At 33.7% G+C, this 19,853-nt stretch overlaps 1 protein-coding gene across 19 annotated transcripts in view; it reads right to left on the bottom strand.

Moving 5' to 3' along the window:
• The window catches only part of C8H8orf34 (chromosome 8 C8orf34 homolog), a 496,138-nt gene that overhangs the window by 255,941 nt on the left and 220,344 nt on the right, over positions 1–19,853 (bottom strand). The window contains exon 8 of one of the 19 annotated variants that reach the window (XM_073998942.1): positions 11,615–15,169. The exons of 17 other annotated variants lie outside the window; for them this stretch is intronic. In XM_073998942.1, the coding sequence (XP_073855043.1) occupies positions 15,156–15,169 (14 nt within the window). In that variant the 3' untranslated portion in view covers positions 11,615–15,155. Of the gene's footprint in view, positions 1–11,614; positions 15,170–19,853 lie in introns of those variants that run through there. One more of the 19 variants, XM_073998943.1, reaches the window with a different exon arrangement.

The raw sequence follows: 19,853 nt of genomic DNA, 5'->3' as shown, positions 1-19,853 counted from the left end.
ACCATTATTTTAGCTTCTAAAGTGCACACTGCATTTCTACATTGTCTTTTAAATGCTCATTCCCTTTCTCTCTTCTCTTCCAGCACTGCTCTTTGCTTTTTCCTTCCCTCTCTTCCTTGGAAATAGGGGTGAAAAAAGGCCTGCTTTGCATATTCTCAGAGATAGTTGGGGAATAAGAGCACTGACTCATTTTAGCTTTACCCTGACCTGTAACCATTGGACAAGCAGCTGTATCTTCGGAAGGGATTGATTTGCTTCCTAACATGTAGTGAGAATAAGTTAACCAAGTGGTATCTAAGAGAGGCCTACATTGACAAAAGCCCATCCTTCAGGAGAGCGAAGATCCAATTCTGAAAACATCACAACTACAGTGCTAGAGACAAACCCAAAAAGATAGGAGCAATGATGCCAATCTGGGCAAAAAAGCATGAAGTAGAAAGGGGTTAGACATGATATAAAGCAGAGAAAAAGATGTCTGAAAACTCAAAGAAAAGAAATCAAGAAGGAAAAAAAGAGCAATTCACTATAGTTGTTTCTACCTGCTCCTATTGGGGCAAATGGAAGAAAGACACTTCAGATATTTTTATGGGAATAATTCTGATACCTGGAAATGCCAGGCACACTGTTCTCAACCCAGCTCCAAGAGTATATGCACAGCAGAGTCAGCGACCTCCTCCAGTGGCGGGCAGAGGAAGGATACCCTCATTTGTTCCTCAGCACTTTTGTCTTTCGATGTTCCTACTAAAATTTAACTTTCTCTGTCTCTGTTTCTCTCTCTCTCTCTCTCTCTCTCTCACTCTTCAGAAGAACAATACAACCCCATAGATTCCATTAAATCCAAACATTTGGCTTATATTTTATAGCATCCATGAAATTGACATCTGGGAAATTGACAAACCCCACTGTTTTCTTTCCCGTCACCTGACATTGGCTCTCGTTTGCTGTCTGCCTTTGCCTGCAGATCACAAACCAGGAGGAAGGACAAGTGAAGTGGCTGAAAGTTGCTGCCACCCCAGATCTGTGCTGTGCTTGGGTAGAAATCTTCCAAAAAGCAGCAACCTAGTCCAGGGTGAGCCTCCTGTGTCCTACCCATATAGGACCAGGGGCAAAGAAGTTTATGCAAGAAGCGTGCACTATCCAAATATTCATTATATAAGGCCACCCATTTCAGGCTTGAATAGAGAAATAAATATAAACGACTCAAAACTATTTGTCAATGATATGACTAAGTATCCAAGTTGGCCCAACTAGAAAATTCCTATCAGAGTTTCTCTCCCATCTTATCTGTTTCAATAAGCTGAAGTTACAATGATCAACTATATTTTGTTCCATTTTTGTTCTTTTAAAATAATATGGTCACTCTTTTGGAGAAATACATTGTTTGCAAATGTCATTTTGCAAGATTTACAAAAACTGGAGGTTTTGTTCAATTGTAAATGTTAAAAATTTCAGAAATAAAGAGGTATATGGCATTTTTATCATGTTAGCAAATGTAGGGCATAAAGATATCTCCTTACTAAGAAACTATTGACAGCAAACTAATGTAGTTAAGGATATGCAGACTCTATAGTTATACAACATGGCATTTTTTATTTTGAAATTTAAATAAAGTACAGATATTTCTTTTTCAGACATGCTTTTGTCTTATCTAGTTATACTGAATATTGTACAAAAGCTCCCAGTGATTTTCTGAAGATAAATTGTGTTCAGTAATTCCTTTTCTTCTGCCTATCTGATTTTGTTTCAATGTTATTTGCTCCTTTCTTTACTCTCCCTAGAAATTTGCACATGCTTCTGTTATGTCACTCACTAGAAATGTCATTTTTCAATCACATATCTGTTTCCTCACTAATCTGTGAAAATTTCAAGGACAGAAACCTTGCTTTATTTATCTAAGTACCACTGCAATATAATATGAGGGACAAACTGAGTGTTGATGGAGTTCACGTCATTTTTTTTTTTTTTTTTTTTTTTTTTTATCTTAACTCTCTCAAACAGATAATCCCAAACTTGAAACATGAGCCCTCCAAAATCTGCTAGATGGCTTTCATTTGAGCTCTCCTTCTCCCTTTGTAGCACTGGGATCTGTGGGTCATTCCATTTGAGAAAAAAGAAAACACATTTTTAAAACCCTTTAAAAGTTGTGTTTTTACTTTAAACTTCCACTGGCTTTTGTTAAGGCCACTCACCATTTCTTATGATGATTCCAATCCACATAGCTTTCCTTTAATGCTTTATTTTCCTGACTCAAGTCTCAACCTCTCTTTGCTAAACAGAGCTAAATATATTTAGAGCTATCACAAATGTAAAATCTGAAAGGATAGCTTTTCAAAATACAGAGAGCTATGGCCCTAGGACACACTTCAGGTAACTTTGCATACATTCTTAGTTTGAATAAGAAATCAATATTTTAATTACTTTTTAAAAAAAATTTAGCATTTTCCTGGCTATCTAACCAGGTTAGGTGATTTCTCCGAAACTTTGTTAATTAATGAAAGTATCAAGGATGTGACAATGTTGATAGTATTAGGAGGTTAATGGTGTTAGAATAAGAAAAAGAGTCACTGTAGCCTGAGATGGTTCGTTCACATTCTATGTAGTAAACTGTGCCATTTTGATGTATCTTTTAAAAAGTTATAGTGCTGTGCCACAAAATATAGCTTTGGATACAGATCCAGGAATTATGGACAACTACCAAGGTTAGGGTATGAATAGAAGTTCGAATTTCTTTAGGAAATATTAATGTTTCAACAATTTGATCGATATTAGGAATATCAGAAATGTTTTAAATGTCATGCTAAATTACCGGGTATAAAAATAGCAAAGAACAAGTCTTACCACTTAGGGATCGCCTGATCTGATGAAGAGACAGGCGCCTGTACATGTGAACCAGTAAATTATGCAATATAGTTATGTATCAAGGGATTTTGCCCAAAATGCTTTTCTCTCCTTCTTCTTTGCCTTCATGCAATAAGTCCTTTTACAAACAACAACAAAACTGTTTACAACGTATCTCTATGATAATGTGTCTTTAGGATAAATCAGGCTGTATTTTCCTCCCATTTTCCCGTTACCCCTCCAACACTGTTCTAAATAACTATGTGTGTTGGAACTGTTGGAACACTTTCTTTCCAACTTTCAAATAATTCGAGTCTCAGAAGTTGATAAGTGGTGTCTAACACAATGCCAGCTGTAGAGTCAAACTGCCGAAATGATTTGCTCAATGTTGAATGAAAATCAATCCCTTCCTAGATTTAGAGAGTAGCTAAAACAGATGAAAAGTCATATGAGAGAATGAGTTTCCCAAGTGTCAGATTCATTTTAGGATCATGATCTCACCCTACTAAATACAGACGCTTTGGTCCATGAGGGGCCACATATACAACAGTGGTCCCATAAGATTATAATGAAGATGAAAAAATTCCTATTGCCTAGTGACGTCATAGCTATCTTGACACTGTGCCACAATACAGTACTCCTGCGTTTGTGGTGATGCTGGTGTGAACAATCCTACTGTATTGCCCACTGTATAAAAATGTAGCACATACAATCATGTATAGCACATAATATTAGATAACAATAATAAATAATACTGGTTTATGTATCTACCATGCTATACTTTTTATTATAATTTTAGAGTATACTCCTTCTACTAGTTAAAAAAAAAAAATTACTGTAAAATAGCTTCAGGCAGGGATTTATTCCAAAAGAAGGCATTGCTATTACAGGAGATGGCAGCTCCATGCACCCACCTTCCAGTGGGACAAGATGTAGAGGTGGAAGAAAGTGACACTGATGATCCTGACCCTGTGTAGGTCTAGGCTAACATGCATGTTTGTGCCTTCATTTTTTTGTTAGATTTTTTGAGACAAAGTCTCGCCCTGTTGCCCAGGCTAGAATGCAGTGGCGCAATCTCGGCTCACTGCAACCTCCACCTCCCAGGTTCAAGTGGTTCTCCTGCCTCAGCCTCCCAAGTAGCTGGGAATACAGGCATCTGCCATCATGCCCAGCTACTTTTTTGTATTTTTAGTAGAGACAAGGTTCCACCATGTTGGCCAGACTGGTCTTGAACTCCTGACCTCAGGTGATCCACCCACCTTGGCCTCCCAAAGTGCTGGGATTACAAGCATGAGCCACTGTGACTGGCCTTGTGCCTTAGTTTTTAACAGAAAAGTTTAAAAAAAATTTTTAAGTTAAAAATTCTGTAAATAGAAAAAAAGCTTATAGAATAAGGATATAAAAAAATAAAATTTTTTTGTATAGCTGTATAATGTGTTTGTGTTTTAAGTTCAGTGTTATTAAAAAAGAGTCAAAAAGTTAAAAAAAAAATTAAAAGTTGGGTTGGGTGTGGTGGCTCATGCCTGTAATCCTAGCACTTTGGAAGGCTGAAGCTGGTAGATTCCTTGATCCTAGGAGTTAAAGACCAGTCTGGGCAACATGCAGAAATCCTGCCTCCATAAAAAATACAAAAATCAGGCAGGTGTGGTGGCATGCCCCTGTAATCCCAGCTACTCAGGAGACTACAGTGGAAGGTTCACCTAAACCCCGGAGGTGGAAGCTGCAGTGAGCCATGATCACACCACTGCACCCAGCCTGGGTCACAGTGAGGCCCTGTCTCAAAAATAAATAAATAAATAAATATTAAATTAAATTAAAAGTGTATGAAGTTAAAAAAAGTTGGAGTAAGCTAAGGTTAATTTATTAATGAAGAAAGAAAAATTTTAAGATAAATCTAATGTAACCAAAATGCAGAGTGTTTACAGAGTCTACAGTAATGTACAGTGATGTCTTAAGCCTTCACATTCACTCACCACTCACTTGACCCACCCAGAGCAACTTCCAGTCCTGCAAGCTCCATTTATGGTAAGTGTCTTCTACAGGAGTACCATTTTTTATCTTGCATACCATTTTTTGCTATACTTTCTACATTTAGATAAGTTTAGATGCCCAAATACTTACCATTGCATTATAATTGCCTACATTATTCAGTATAATAACATGTTGTGCAGGTTTATAGGAACAATAGGCTCTGTCATCTAACCTAGGTTTGTAGTAGGCTGTACCATCTAGGTTTGTGTAAGCACACTCTATGATGTTCACACAAAGACCAAATCTGGTAAGGACGCAGTTCTTAGAAAGTGTCCCCATCATTAAGTGACACATGACTGTAACTAAATGAAGGTAAATCTGCTGTCACTAATTTAAGTCCTGGTTTCAGAGCAAACTAAGAAACAGCACAAGACAATGGAAGGCAAATACTTAGAGTAAAATGTTCAGGATGTGTGACTATACGATAGTATATTTTTGATATGAAACTAAGTGGACAATAAGAAATGATCAGAAATGAAAGCTCCTCCTCCTTCCCTACTGCATGTGTGTGAACTGTCTCTAGACACCCCTGTGTGTGCATGTTTCTCTCTACCTCTAGTCACAATGCTGTCCAATACATCTTCCAGTCTGCCACTCACTGTTTCATTCAAAAAAAAAGAAAAGAAAAAAAAAAAAGAACAGAATCAGGTGACTCCCTTGCTTATCATCTTCCATAGTTTTCCACTGATTTCAAGAGAAAACCCGAACCATTTAATGTGGAATGCAAAGCCCCCTTCTGACCTCAGCAGATCTTCCCAGCTTCATCACCCTCAGTATTCCGCCTCTGTTTGGTGAACTACCTAGTAGGAATGCTTCCATGTTCTCTGTTGTCCCCATCTGAAACCCAACCCAATGTTCTCTCTGTACCTACTTGACTTTCAGGGACTGTGTTCCATCAACTCCATGAACTTCTATTCACAGCCCATCCTTCTCCATTCATGTGGAGCCCACACACATGTCCCTAGCAGTCACATTCTTGCTGCATCATAGCACGTATCACTGAGTATATTTTAACTGTTCATCTAACCCATTCCCTTCCGAAATCATTGAAGTTCCTGGCTACATGCTAATTTCATACCTACATCATGTTCAGATTTAATTTTTTAGGCTGAGGTGTTTTTAGACTTCTGTAAACAAAAGCAAATCCAGGTAATTTCTCCATGTAAATGAATCTTCTGTATTAAGACAGGTCACACGTATTCTTATGACAACAAAAGAAAAATGGTTGTTTGCCATAGACTCATGCGCCATTTCTCAAGTTTCCATTAGTATCCCTTCTGACCTTATTTTAAAGTTCTCTTTAATCAGTTTTAATTTCCAAAACTAAAATTCCTGTCCTGCCTTCTTCAGAAACTCCACCCTCAACTTACAGACTTACTCATACATCTTATCATTTACAGGACATGTAAAAAAAACACACACACCTTAAAAAGTATACTAATATAAAGTCATTTCTTAGCCCAAAGCTGAAAATTACTTTTCCTGAATTCCTTGTCTATGTTGATGATACCAGCCTTCACCCAGGCTGGACACATAGAAATTACTTTAGGCTCCTCCATCTCTCACTTCCATAGCATAATTATGATCTTTCACCTGTATTCCTGCAATCAGTGACCTCTGGTCTCCAAATCTAGGGATAACTCCCTTTCATCATTCATACAACCAGCAGAATAACTTTTTAAAATGCAAATATGATCTTACCTGGTTTTATGTTCATGTTCACTCTCATTGGTGTCCTGCACCCCACTCAATCATCTCACAAGAAAACTCATCTTTCTCACTCAAGATCTTGTTAATCATGTGTTCTGTGGTGCCTTCTCTGATTCTCTCAGTAATAGAATTAATCACCTATTCTCTCCCCTGAATCATGTCTTACCTTGTACATGCTTTTAATGTTGCTTATACAACATGGATTTGTATTCATTTCTTTTCTTCTTTGTTTCTTGTCTTTTTCTCTACATTTTGGGTAGTGACTGTACCTCATTTGGCTCTGTATTTTCCTAGTACAGGGCATAGCATAATCAACGACCTCAACAGCTAATCAGAAATGGAATCATAAGCCTCCACTAGCATTGATATCCTACTACAATCACAAAAATAAGTAGCCCATTATTGTATCTAAACATTTTTTTGCTAGAAGACCAGAAATTTCTTCCTGTGCTTGTGATCTCTCTCTCTCCCACTCTCCCTCTCTATCTCTTTCTCTCTTTCATCCTTTTCCTATTAGCATATTCCTAACAATTATAGATATTTCTCAATTAATTAAATCCTCCATATTGGTACACTTTATGAGAAGAAAAAAAGAAACTACATAGTTAGAGATTTTCTTTTCTGCTTGGTAAAAATAATTTAATTTATTATAAGAGAAGTATATTTTATTAACTAAAAAAATCAACATACATTTACTTTCCAAAATTTTTTTAATGGAAAATTTTTAAATTATTTTACAGACTTACTCATATGTCTATTATGACATATGATTACTTAAATATATTCTATTTAAGATTAGTAATCAAAGTTAGATTCAAAACCTAAAATGAGGTGGAGAATAGTTCGTTCTCCAATGCTGTTCTTAAAATAGTGTTCACATAAGCTAGCTTCACGGCATAATAGACCATTTTATTATGGCCCGTGCTGACTCAGAATAAATATGCTGAGGGTTAATATAATAGTTTTCACCTATTCTCGTATATCTTTTATCTATAAGAAGTTCAGAACTAATAAATGAGGATCAGCAGATGAGAGCCAGATGAAGTACCTTCTGAACCACAGGCGTTTGAGCATCTGCTCATATTTTAGGTGGAACATTTCCACGTTTGCTTTATCCAGTTATAAGGGCACTTTTGGCCAAAAATCAGGGTAGAGAATGTTGTAAACTATTTCATTACTAACTCACATCTGTTCTAATTCTTAGCCTCTTATCTCTGACTGCCAATAGGCGTGGCTGTCCATTATTCTGATGTTTATGCTCTGGGCACCTGGTCTGGAAAGACTCCATTAGTCATATTCCTTAGAATTAAACAGCATATTGGAAAACACCTTTGTTATTACAGAATGAATATTAAGTAGAAACCACCGTGAAAGTCACCATATTGTCAGAATACCAAAGCATCTCAACTATTCTTTGGGAAGGATGTTTATTCCCCATTGGTGTAGGGAGCTGATTTGACAAAGGCACATTTTTCTTTACAAGGTTGTTCTATGGCAGGCAATTTGTAGGGAAACTAAAGCACATTCTGATAGCTTACATGCAAGGTGGAGGTTTTGCTACTTACCTGCAAGATCTGGGTGGGCATACGGCAAATAAATAGTAATGAAATATAATAACTGTTTTGTTTGATGGGTCACTTAATTCCTGGAATAAGTAGACTCATTATTGGTCTAATAAATAGTAATTTGAATCTGGTGTCTTTAGGAAGCAATTTGTAAGTAGTTTATTTTAAAAGCAGAAACAGTTTTGTTTAACAGTTTTGTCAAGCTTTTGGGGCTCAAGCTTAGAATGAGTTTTCCAAAGGATTAGCTAATTAGGCAATTTAATTTACAAGAAAATGATTCCCCCACCGAGAAGGTTAATGGATTTTTCAGTGTAAAATTATTTGCCTAGAACCAAGTTCTGACTAAGATGCCAAATATAAATGGGTAACAAGTTAATTACAAAACACAGGAGCTAACAAACTTTATTTTACCCTGCAGGGTAAATGTAGTCCGAAGCAATACTCAATCACTTTGTAGATCCAGCAAGAATTTTTTCTGCTGTTCTTTTAATATACCAAAATTCAATAAAACACATTTTTTTCATTGATAATGTTAATAACTTAGGTTGCATGTATGATAGAAATGATGGTCTGTAAGTAGACTCAGAAATAGGTTAAGAAAACTTAGGTTTAAAAAATTTATTGTAAGCATTCTTATTTCTTATTTTATGAGAAAGCAAATATGGCTTGTGAAAGAATGAAGAATTTAAAAAGGGAGTATATGTGGCAACTAGAATCGACATTTGTATTAGCTGTGAAAGGGAAATTCAATCACCATTAATTGCCATTTGTGGATGAGATCTATCATACCTACAACCGACATTACTGCCAATGTTTTAAAACCCACAAGAACTTTGCACTTCTTTCTAACAAACTTAAAATGCCATAAGGTTGACACCAGGGAGTACATCCGCTGAGGATCCCTGGGTAATGGTCTGGTTCGCAGGGTCGTCCTCTCCAGCAGGTCTCAGAGGTGTGGTCGGCTCTTTGTCACTTCCATGCCTGCTCCTGTGCCCGGATCCTGAGGTTTGCTGAGTCAGGCTATGCCTCCTGACTTGTGCGCTACATACAGTCTTCAAAACAAGCTCACAATCTGCGTTTCAAGCCTACAGAGTTTGCACTGTTAGCAAAATTATCAAGATACTAATCAGGGAAATTACAGAATAATCACAGAAAATTATTTAGAATAAGTAATTTCATCCTAGAATTCATAGTAGTTTTAGTATCTTCTTCTTGTTTAAAACGGCTGTGTACAAAATCAAACAATAAGGAAGTATAGAAAGCAAAAAAAAAAAAAAAAAATTCCCTCCTTCCTTAATACTGCTCCCCAAATTTAACCATGGATAGTAGCTTGGTTTACCAGATAGAGATTGAGATACATATAAATATTGATATATTTATAGCTAATAAAATGTATATACTTTTTGGTCATAATTTTTTTTCAAAAATGAGATGACATACATAATGTTTGCTACTTGTTTTTCAAAGCTAATAATTTGCATGTATTTCATGTACTAGTATGTGGATTTGATTAAATTACACAATGTAAGTTTCTACCAATGTGGCTGTCACAAAAGGCTTTCTGCCATTTCAAATACAAAAGTGCTAGACACTCTCAGGTGTGTACTCAAAAGAAACTCAAACAAAGTTGCCCAAGAGAACAGGACAGGGATATTCATAGCGGTACCTAGAGTAATAGTGTAAATCTGGAAATTGATGAATACAGAAATGGATACATGCATTTTGGTATATTCATACAAGAGAATGCTAAGTAGCAGGTAAAGTGAATGAACTATACCTACATATACCTACACAAATAAACTTCTAAAACATAAAATTAATTGAAAAAGAAACTTTGAATTGTACGCACAGTACAAATCATAGATGTAAATTTTTAAAAAATATACACTATTATTGGTACGGCCCTAAGCATGTAAAACTGTGAAATAATAGAATAAAAACCAAAACCAACATCAGCATAATAATTACCTCTGGAGAAGGGAGGGAACTGGAATGATGGAGATAGAAGACAGAAATGAGGGAAGGGCAGAAAATTAATAGCATAAGAGTGTTCTAAAATTTTAGTCTTGCTAAGGAGAAGCCTAAAGCTGCAAGATACGCATGCTAAAAAAGCTAAAGCATGTAAGTAGAATGCATGAATCTCACCAGGGTAAAAGATAAAGGAACAAAAGAGAGGTGGAAAGTAGCCAACACTCATAAAATGCTTCTTATTGCTATGCATCAAGCACTATTCCACATATATTTACCCTCTTAATCCTCACAACCATCTTCCGAATGGTATCCCAGTTTTGCAGATGAGGAAACTAAGAGAGAAGCTAAAATAATTGGCTCAAGGTTGTACAATTAGTAATGAACTTGAGAGGCTGAAACAATGGCTTTCTGTCTCCCATGCTTGTTCTCTTTACTATACCACACTATCCCTTTTGGCTTATTCAATAAAACTTGCAAAACAATAGAAATCAGTAAAGGAAATCAGAAACTTTTTAAAACATAAAAAAGTATTAAAAATGTAAACACAAAAAAAGTGGCAGAGTAAAGCTGAGTATTTTCAGATCCACAATAAATGTAAACAGAGTAAAGCTATCAAATAGAGAACATGTCTCTAAGGTTAATTTTGAAAATTACAAGAGCAATCTAAGGTCGTTTGACAAGTGACAAAACTAAAATACAATGGCACAGAAACACTAAACATAATTATTTTTAAAAAAAGATATATGGGTGTGTACACACAATTCCACGCCATGTTTTGTTACACTGCATTTGAATTTTAGATCTGCCAATGACTAGACATCTGTCTTTGTCCAAGTCATTAAATGTCTTTGAGCCTCATTTGCCTTGTCTGTAAAATGGGAGTGATATCAATCACACTATAGGATTATTATGAAAATTAAATGTGATAATGCATATAAAACAGTATGGTGGCTTAACCTGTAGCAATACTTAATAAACTATTAAGAAAATTAAAATTTCAAAGTTATTCTTTTAAACTATTATATCATTATATTAAGGACCATAAATAGCAGCTGAGATAGGAAAAAAGGAGTGACTGTACCTTATATATAAAAAGTCATTTTATCAAATTTAACAAGTTTCTTTCTTTTGACTAAATTTAATTAAATATGATCTCTGTTTAGATACAGGTTAATTCCATTATACCTAAAAGAATTAAAGAAACTGTTAGAAATTGAATAAAGCCAGGGTCATCCACTCAACTTAATTCAAAGCAAAATTTCTCATGGAAGATCAGCTGCTACCACCACCTATGCATTAATAAATGTGCTGCTTTACCTTACATTGTCAATAAAGGTAGGAACTTCAATGAAGAACTTACTGAAAAATATAAACTAGAGTTGTAAGTATATCATACATCTCAAACTTTTGCTATATGAATGTAAACTTTATATAAAAATACTATAAAACCTTTAAAATGTTAAATTTCAGATGATAAACCTGTAGGCATTTTTATTGGATTTTTTTTTCAATTTGCTAAGCCATTTGTCTTGAGGCACACATAGAAAAGAGCACATTTAAAAGCTTCTTGAAATATGATGTGTTACTAACTAAACTATCTCATTTTTCGACTTTCATTGAATTTGAATTTCCCCCATTATTTCAACTTATTAAACTCAGACGAGTTTTCCACAACTTTAAACTTCTCATTTTTTTTCATAAAACTTTTGTTGTGGCATAGAATAAATATATTTATTACTTCATAGTCAAGAATGTGAGAAGAGAAAAATCAATAAACCCAAAAGTTAGTTCTTTGAAATATTAACAAAAGTTACAAATCTTTAGCTGGTCTGACCAAGAAAAAGAGAGAGAGAAGGCTTAAATTACTAAAATCAGAAATAAAAAGGGGGCTACTGACCATACAGATATAAAAAGGAATGCTCTGAACAAGTGTATGTCAACAAATTAACAGATGAAATGCACAGATTCCTAGGAAGATATAAATTACCAAAACTAACCCAATTAAAAAATATAAAATCTGAATAGGCCTTTAACAAGTAAAGGGATAGAATCAGAGTTTAAAACTCTGAGTACAGATGGCTTCATTGGAGAATTCTGCCAAACATTTAAAGAACTTGTACTGATATTTCATACACTCTTCCAAAAAAATGAGTGGAGGATGTGTTTTTTTGTTTTGTTTTGTTTTTGTTTTTTGTTTTTTGTTTTTGAGACGGAGTCTGGCTCTGTCTCCCAGGCTGGAGTGCAGTGGCGCGATCTCGACTCACTGCAAGTTCCGTCTCCTGGGTTCACACCATTCTCCTGCCTCAGCCTCCCCAGTAGCTGGGACTACAGGTGCCTGCTACCATACCCGGCTAATTTTTTGTATTTTTAGTAGAGACAGGGTTTCACCGCGTTAGCCGGGATGGTCTTGATCTCCTGACCTCGTGATCTGCTCGCCTTGGTCTCCCAAAGTGCTGGGATTACAGGCGTGAGCCACTGCACCTGGCCCCAGTGGAGGATGTGTTTTCAGGCTCATGCTATGAGACCAGTTTTACATAATTCCAAAACCAGATAAAGACATTAAAATAAAATAAAAAAAAGAACAATATCTCTTATAGACGTAGATACAAAAATCCTCAACAAAACACTAGTAAACTGAATTCAGCAACATACAAAAGGAATTATAGACACAACAAATAAGGATTTATCCCTGAAATACAAGGTTGAGATAACATGTAAATAAAATATTGATACAATATACCATATTAATAAAGAATAAAAACCACATGATCATCTCATAGATGCCAAAATTTTGACAAAAATCCAACATCTTTATGATTCAACAACTTAACAAACTAGAAATAAAAGAGAACTTTCTCAAGGTAATAGAGAATCTACAAAAAATCCACAGCCAACATATACTTAATGTTGAAAGACTCAATGCTTCCCCCTAAATTAAAGAACAGTACAAGGATGACCACTCTGTTCACTTCTATTTTAGTCTTGTATAAGAAAATCCTAAAGAAACACTAAAAAACCTATGACAACTGACAAACATTAAGACTGCAAAATAAAAAATTAGTGTGAAAAATAAAAAAATTAGTGTACAAAATGAATTATGTTCTATACACTATCAATGAAGAATCCAAAAGGAAATTATGAAATAATTTCATTGACAATAGCATGGAAAAACACTAAGGACTAAATTTAACAAAAGAAGTATAAAATTTGTACTCTGACAAACTAAAAAAAATTATTAAAAAATTAAAGATCTAAATAATTGGAAAGATATTCCATGTTAATGAATTAGAATAGTTAATATAGGCAATAATTCCCAAATTGATTTACAGATTTAATGAAATTTGTATTAAAATTCGAGGTGATGTTTTTGAGGAAGTTAAGTTCACTCTAAAATTTAGATAGAAATGCAAGGGAAATAAATTTGAAAAAGCACAGAGTTAGAGGACTTACTAATTTCTAAACATGTCACATAGCTAGTAATTAGTAGAGTGTGGTGTTGTCAGAAAGACAGACATATAAGTCATTGGAATAAAATTGAGAGTCCAGAAAGAAATTCAAACATGTATGGTCAATTGATTTTCACCAAGAATATCAAGAAAATTCAATGGAAAAAAATTCATCTTTGGACAAACTGGTGTTTTGCATGTGGGACTCCTGAATATCCACATGTAAAACACTGAAATTGGATTCATACTTCACACCATAAATAAAAATGAACTCAACGGGAATCATGGGCATAAATGTAAGAGTTAAAACTTTAAAACCTTTAGAAGAAAACATGAGTTTATCTTTAGACATTCTGACTTAGCTAAGGTGGGGCAGCAGGAAGTGGAGAGTACATGTGAAGTTCAAAGTCTAGAAGCACAGACTCACTAACAGACAGAGATGCAATCATGAGACTATAGAACACTTCTTTCCCCATCCCTGTCTTACACATTGCTAAAGGTATATTTACAGCAGTTTCTCTTAACCAGTCCATCGTGTCTGCCTATCAGGAAAGAACTACAAGACATATTAAAAGGCACAAAAAAGCCCCAAACAAACAAACAAAAAACCTCCTATATCCTGAAGAGAGAGGAAACAAGAATTAACTAGATTCAGATATAGTGTGAATGTTGAATTGATAGTCTGAAAATTTTTTAAAACTATGATTAATATACTAAGGTCTCTAATGGATAAAGTAGATAGCATGAAAGAACAGATGAGCAATGAAAGCGTAAGAGCAAAATTCTCGGAAAGAATTAAAAAAGAAATTCTACAGATAAAAAACATGGTAAGAAAAATGAAGAATGCCTTTGATAGCTCATTAGTAGACTGGACATGGTGGAGAAAAGAGTCTCTGAGCTTGAGATTATGTCAATAAAATTTTCAAAACAATAAAGCAAAGAAAAAAAAGAAGTAAAAAAACCACATCAGAATATTCAAGAACTGTGGGGCAATGGTATAAAATGTAATATATGCATAATGAAAATGCCAGGAAGAGAAGAAAGAGAGAAAAGAGCAGAAGCAATATTTCAAGGAATCTTGACTGAGAATGTCCCCTAAGTTAATGTCAGACACGAAGCCAGAGATCTAAGAAGCTCAGAGAACACTAAGTAGGAAAATGTCAATAAAACTGTACCTAGGCATATTATGTGCAAACTGAAGAAAATTGAAGATGAAGAAACTTTGAAAGAAGCCAGAGGGGGTTAAAAAAAAAAAAAAAAGTGCACACACACAAAACAAAACAAAACAAAACAAAACAAAAAACCTTACCCATTAGGGAGGAAACACAGGAATTACATTTGACTTATCCTCAGAAATGATGCAAGCAAGAAGAGAGTAGGGTGAAATAGTTAAAGCATTGAGGGGGAAAAAAAACCCCACAAAAACACCAACGTAGATTCCCGTACCATATGAAAATATCAAATCTCCTTTAAAACTGAAGGAGAAAAAAAGACTTTCTTAGACAAATTAAAATCGAGGAAATTTGTTGCCAGTAGACCTCTCTTTCAGCAAATGTTAAAAGAAGTTCTTCAGAGAGATAGAAAATGATGTAGGTCAGAAACTTGGATCTGTATAAAGAAAAAATGAGCATTAGAAAATAAGTGAAGGTAAAATAAAAACTTTTGTTTTTCTTAATCTTAATTGATCTAACAGCTGTTCAAAATAATAGCAACAATGTATTAAATTACACATGTGTGTATGCATATGTATATGTGAAGTAAATTATGGCAATAATATGAGGAATATAAGGAAGAATTAGGAGTATTTTGGTATTATAAGGTATTTGAACTATTCATGAAGCAATATAGTATAATTTAAAAGTGGACTTGGAATATTTATAAACATATATATTACAAACTCCATAGCAACCACTAAAAAAAGTAAGAAGTATGACTGATATACTAAGAAGGGAGAGAAAGTTGAGTTATATAAAATGCTCAATTAAAACCATAAAGGCAGAAACAGAGTGGAAGACAACAGTAGGAACAAAGAACAATAAATAGAAAACAAGAAAAAATAGTAGATATTAATCCAGTTACATCAGTAGTTACTTTAAATTTTAATGGTTTAAATATGCTTATTAAAAGAGTTTACCAAAATGATCAAAGCCAAAATACGTACTGTCTATAAGAAACTCTCTTTAAATATAAACATGGGGAAAGACTAAATTAAACGGATGGAGAAAGATATAACATGCTAACACTAATCAAGAGAGATGAAGTAGCTATATTATTTTCAGACAGAGTAAACTTCAGAGCAACAAAACTATCAGAGATAAAAGAGGGGCTTAGAACAATAAAGGAGATGATTAGTCAAGAATATATAAGTATCCTTAATATTTATGTGCCTAACAACAAAGCACCAAAATACACAAGATGAAAACTGACAGAACTGTGAGGAAATATAGGCAAATCGACTATTATAATTAGAGATCTCAATATCATCATTATCATTTCACTACAGAAGCAAGACCAAATTTCAAGTTTAATTTTGACTCCTCATATATTCTCATGATGTAACATTATGCAGACATGATTTTTTATACATAAAAATTACTATTTTATTTTTAGAAGTAAAATGTACAGTGAAATGCACAGATATTAAGTGTGCAATATTATGAGTTTTGAAAAATGTATGCATCAATATAAAATATTTCCATCACCCTAGAAAGTTTCCTTATGCTAATATCAAGTCAATTCCTCACTCCTCCCTCCGTTCTGATTTCTATCACTATAGATTATTTTGGCCTGTTCTTAAATTTCTTATGATTAAATTAATATAGGATATAACAATTTGTGTCCGGTTTCCTTTGTAAACAAACATGTTTATGAGTGTCTTAGTTAGCTAAAGGTGACAAAATAAAATACCGTAGATTGCCGTAGATTGCCATAGATTGGATGACTTAAATGGAGAAACTTACTTTCTCACAGCTCTGGAGCCTGGATGTTTCAAAATCAAGGTGCCAAAAGGGTCAGTTTCTAATGAGGACTCTCTCCTTCAGTTGTTGACGGCTGCCTTCTAACTGTGTCCTCACATCCTTTTATCTCTGTGTGTGCATGAAGAGAATTTCTCTCTCTTGCTCTTCTTTTAAAGGCTAGCAACTCTATCAGATTAGGATCCCACTCTTATGACCTTATTTAACCTTAATTACCTCCTAAAAGCCCTGTCTCCAAATACAATCCCATTGGGGTTAGGGAATCAACACGAATTGTGGGAGGACAAAATTTAGTCAACAGCAATAGGATTCATCCATATTGTTACGTGTATCCATATTTAATTGATCTTTATTGTTAAACAGTATTCTATTGTATGAATATACAACAATTTGTTTACATATTTTCCTGATGATTGACATTTGGATTGTTTTCTGTTCGGGTTATTTTGAATAAAATTGTTTTCGTATGTAAACATTTTTGTGAACATATATTTTATCACCCTTAGGGAAAATATCTAGGAATGGCTATGTCATAGAGCAAGTAGATATTAAACTTTATGAGACATTGCTAAACACATCATACAAAGTGATTGTAAAATTTTGCATTTCCATTAGCAATGTTTGAGAATTCCAGCTGCTCCACATACTTAGCGACATTTAGTGTTGAGAATCTTTCATTTTACCAATTCTAGTTGGTACGAAGTGGTATCTCAATGTTGTTTTAATTTTTATTTCCCTGATGGTTAATTATGTTAAACATTCTTCAAGTGCTTATTTCCCATTTGTTTATCTCTTTTGAGAAGTGCCTATTACACTTTGTTGTCTATTTTAATTAGGTTATTATCTTTTTAAAAAACTGATTTGTAGGAGTTCTGTATATATTCTAGATACACATTTGTCAGATATTAATATATTGTATATATTTTATCTAAGTCAGTGAGTGGCATGCATTTACAATTTTTCTTACTTTTTACTTTTTGAGGAGCAATCTGTCATTTAATGAAGTTTAATTTATCCATTCTTTCTTTTATCTTTAGTGATTTTTGTTATCTCTAAACAATTTTTGCCAGGCCAATGTTTTGAATATATTCTACATTTTCTCTAGAAGTTTCACAGTCTCTGCTTTTATGTTTGGGCTATAATTCATCTCAAAGTAATGTTTGTGGTGGTATAAAGTAAAGGGTCAAAGTTCATTCTCTTTCTTTACATTTATTCAATTGTTCCAGCACCAATGGTTGAAAATATTTTCCTTTCTGTATCAAATTGCCTTGGTGGCTTTGTTAAAAACTAATTGACCACATATGTGTGGGTCTATTTCTGGACTGTAATCCATTCCGCTAATCTGTTATTCTAGCCTTATGTCAATACCACATTGTCTTGATTATTATAGCCTTCGGGTAAGTCTTGCAATCAGATCCTGTAATTCCACTGATGCTGTTGTTCTTTCTTCAGATGATTTTGGCCATTCAAGGTCATTATTTCCATAAAAACTTTAGAATTTGAAAGTCAACTTTCTAAGCCTATTAGAAATTCATTTGAAACTGTACTGTGTCATAGAGATTTAATTTAACAATATTTTTAAGTGTATATATCTATGTGTATAAGGGGTATTCACCTGTAATTTTCTTCTTCTTTTTTTTTTTTAATGTCTTCGCCAGGTTTTGGTATCAGCTATGGTGGTTTTCAAACAACCTGAGAAGTGTTCCCTCTGTTCTATTTTCTGAAAGAATTTGTTACATTTGGCATTATTTCTTCTCTAAATGTGTGATTGAATTCACCAGTAAAATCATGTGAACTGGAAGTCTTCTTTTTGGAAAGCATTTTGCTTACAAATTTAACTTCTTTAACCTACATGGGACTACTTAGATGTACTTTTCTTGTTTTATATCTGGTGTGATATGTTCTGCCAGAATATTTTTCCATTATATCTAAATTGGCAAATATGTTGGCATACATTTGTTTGTAATAGTCTTTTGCTATCCTTTGTGTCTGTAAGATCTGTAGTAAAATCAGTTCCTGTCTTTCATTTCCAATATTGATAATTTGTGGTTCTCTATTTTTTCCTTTGTCAGTACTACTAAGAATTTTTCAGTTTTGGCATTGCTAATATTCTGTATGTTCACATATTTTGATTTCATTGATTCATTTTATCTGTATTTTTCCTTTTTTCTATTTATTTGGATACAATTCGAATATATTTTCCAGCTTTTTAAGATAGAAACTTATATCAATGATTTTAAAACATTCTTCTTTAAAGCTCTGGGCTTCTCATTAACCACTGTTTTGGCTATATCTCCACAAATTTTGTGTATTGTATTGTTATCATTTAGTTTGAATTATTTTCTAAGTTTTCTTTTTATTTTTCTTTGACCCATTTGTTACTAAAAGTGCCTGATTTCCAAATATTTTGAGATTTTCCTAAATGTCCATTATGGATTTCTAATTTAATCGTGTTGTGATAAAAGTATAGAAAGTTGACCCTGCCTATGGACTATTTCCATAAACATTTCATCTGCACTTGAAAATAATTTGTATTCTGCAGCTGTTTGGCATATTGTACTATAAATTTCAATCTACAGTAAATGTTGATACTGTTATTCCAATCTTCTATATCCCTACTGCTTTTTCACTACTTTTCTATCAATTATTTAGAGAAATGTGTTTAAATATCCATCCATGATATACCATTTGTCTTTTTTTTTTTTAGTTTTGTCATTTTTTACTTCATATATTTTGAAACTCTGTTTTAAACGCATATACATTTAGGATTGTTTTGTATTCCTATTAAATATACTTTTTATCATTAAGCTATAACTTTCTTTTGCCTACTTTTTGCATATAATTATTTTGGTAACTTTATACTTTGAAACTCTCTGGCCTTCAGAGTGTGAATCTTATAGTGAGCTTACAAGTTTTGCTTGTTTATCCAGTCTGACAACCTCTGCCTTTTAACTGGTGTGTGTAATTCATTTATGCTTAATGTAATTATTAATATGTTCAGGTTTAAGTTTACTATTCTGCTATTTTCTATTTGCCCCAGCTGCTTTGTATTCATTAGTTCCTCCTTAGTCAAATTTATTTTAGTATTCTATTTGATGTTTTATATCAGCTTTTTAGGGAAAACTCTTCGTATTTTTTTCACATTTTTAAGTGACTGCTCTTGGAATTAAAGAAATGCATTCCTAATTTATTATGTTCTACTTACAATAAATATTATATCACCTCTTATAATAATGTAGAAGCTTTAGCAGTGTAATTTCATTTGCTCTCATTCTTTGTGCTGTTTTATCACATAATTTTACTGCTGTGTTTATTAT

Source organism: Macaca fascicularis, chromosome 8, assembly GCF_037993035.2.
Source record: "Macaca fascicularis isolate 582-1 chromosome 8, T2T-MFA8v1.1".
NCBI classification, from domain to species: domain Eukaryota; kingdom Metazoa; phylum Chordata; class Mammalia; order Primates; family Cercopithecidae; genus Macaca; species Macaca fascicularis.
Note: the sequence above shows the minus strand (reverse complement) of the source record. Positions and strands in the feature narration are given on the sequence as shown.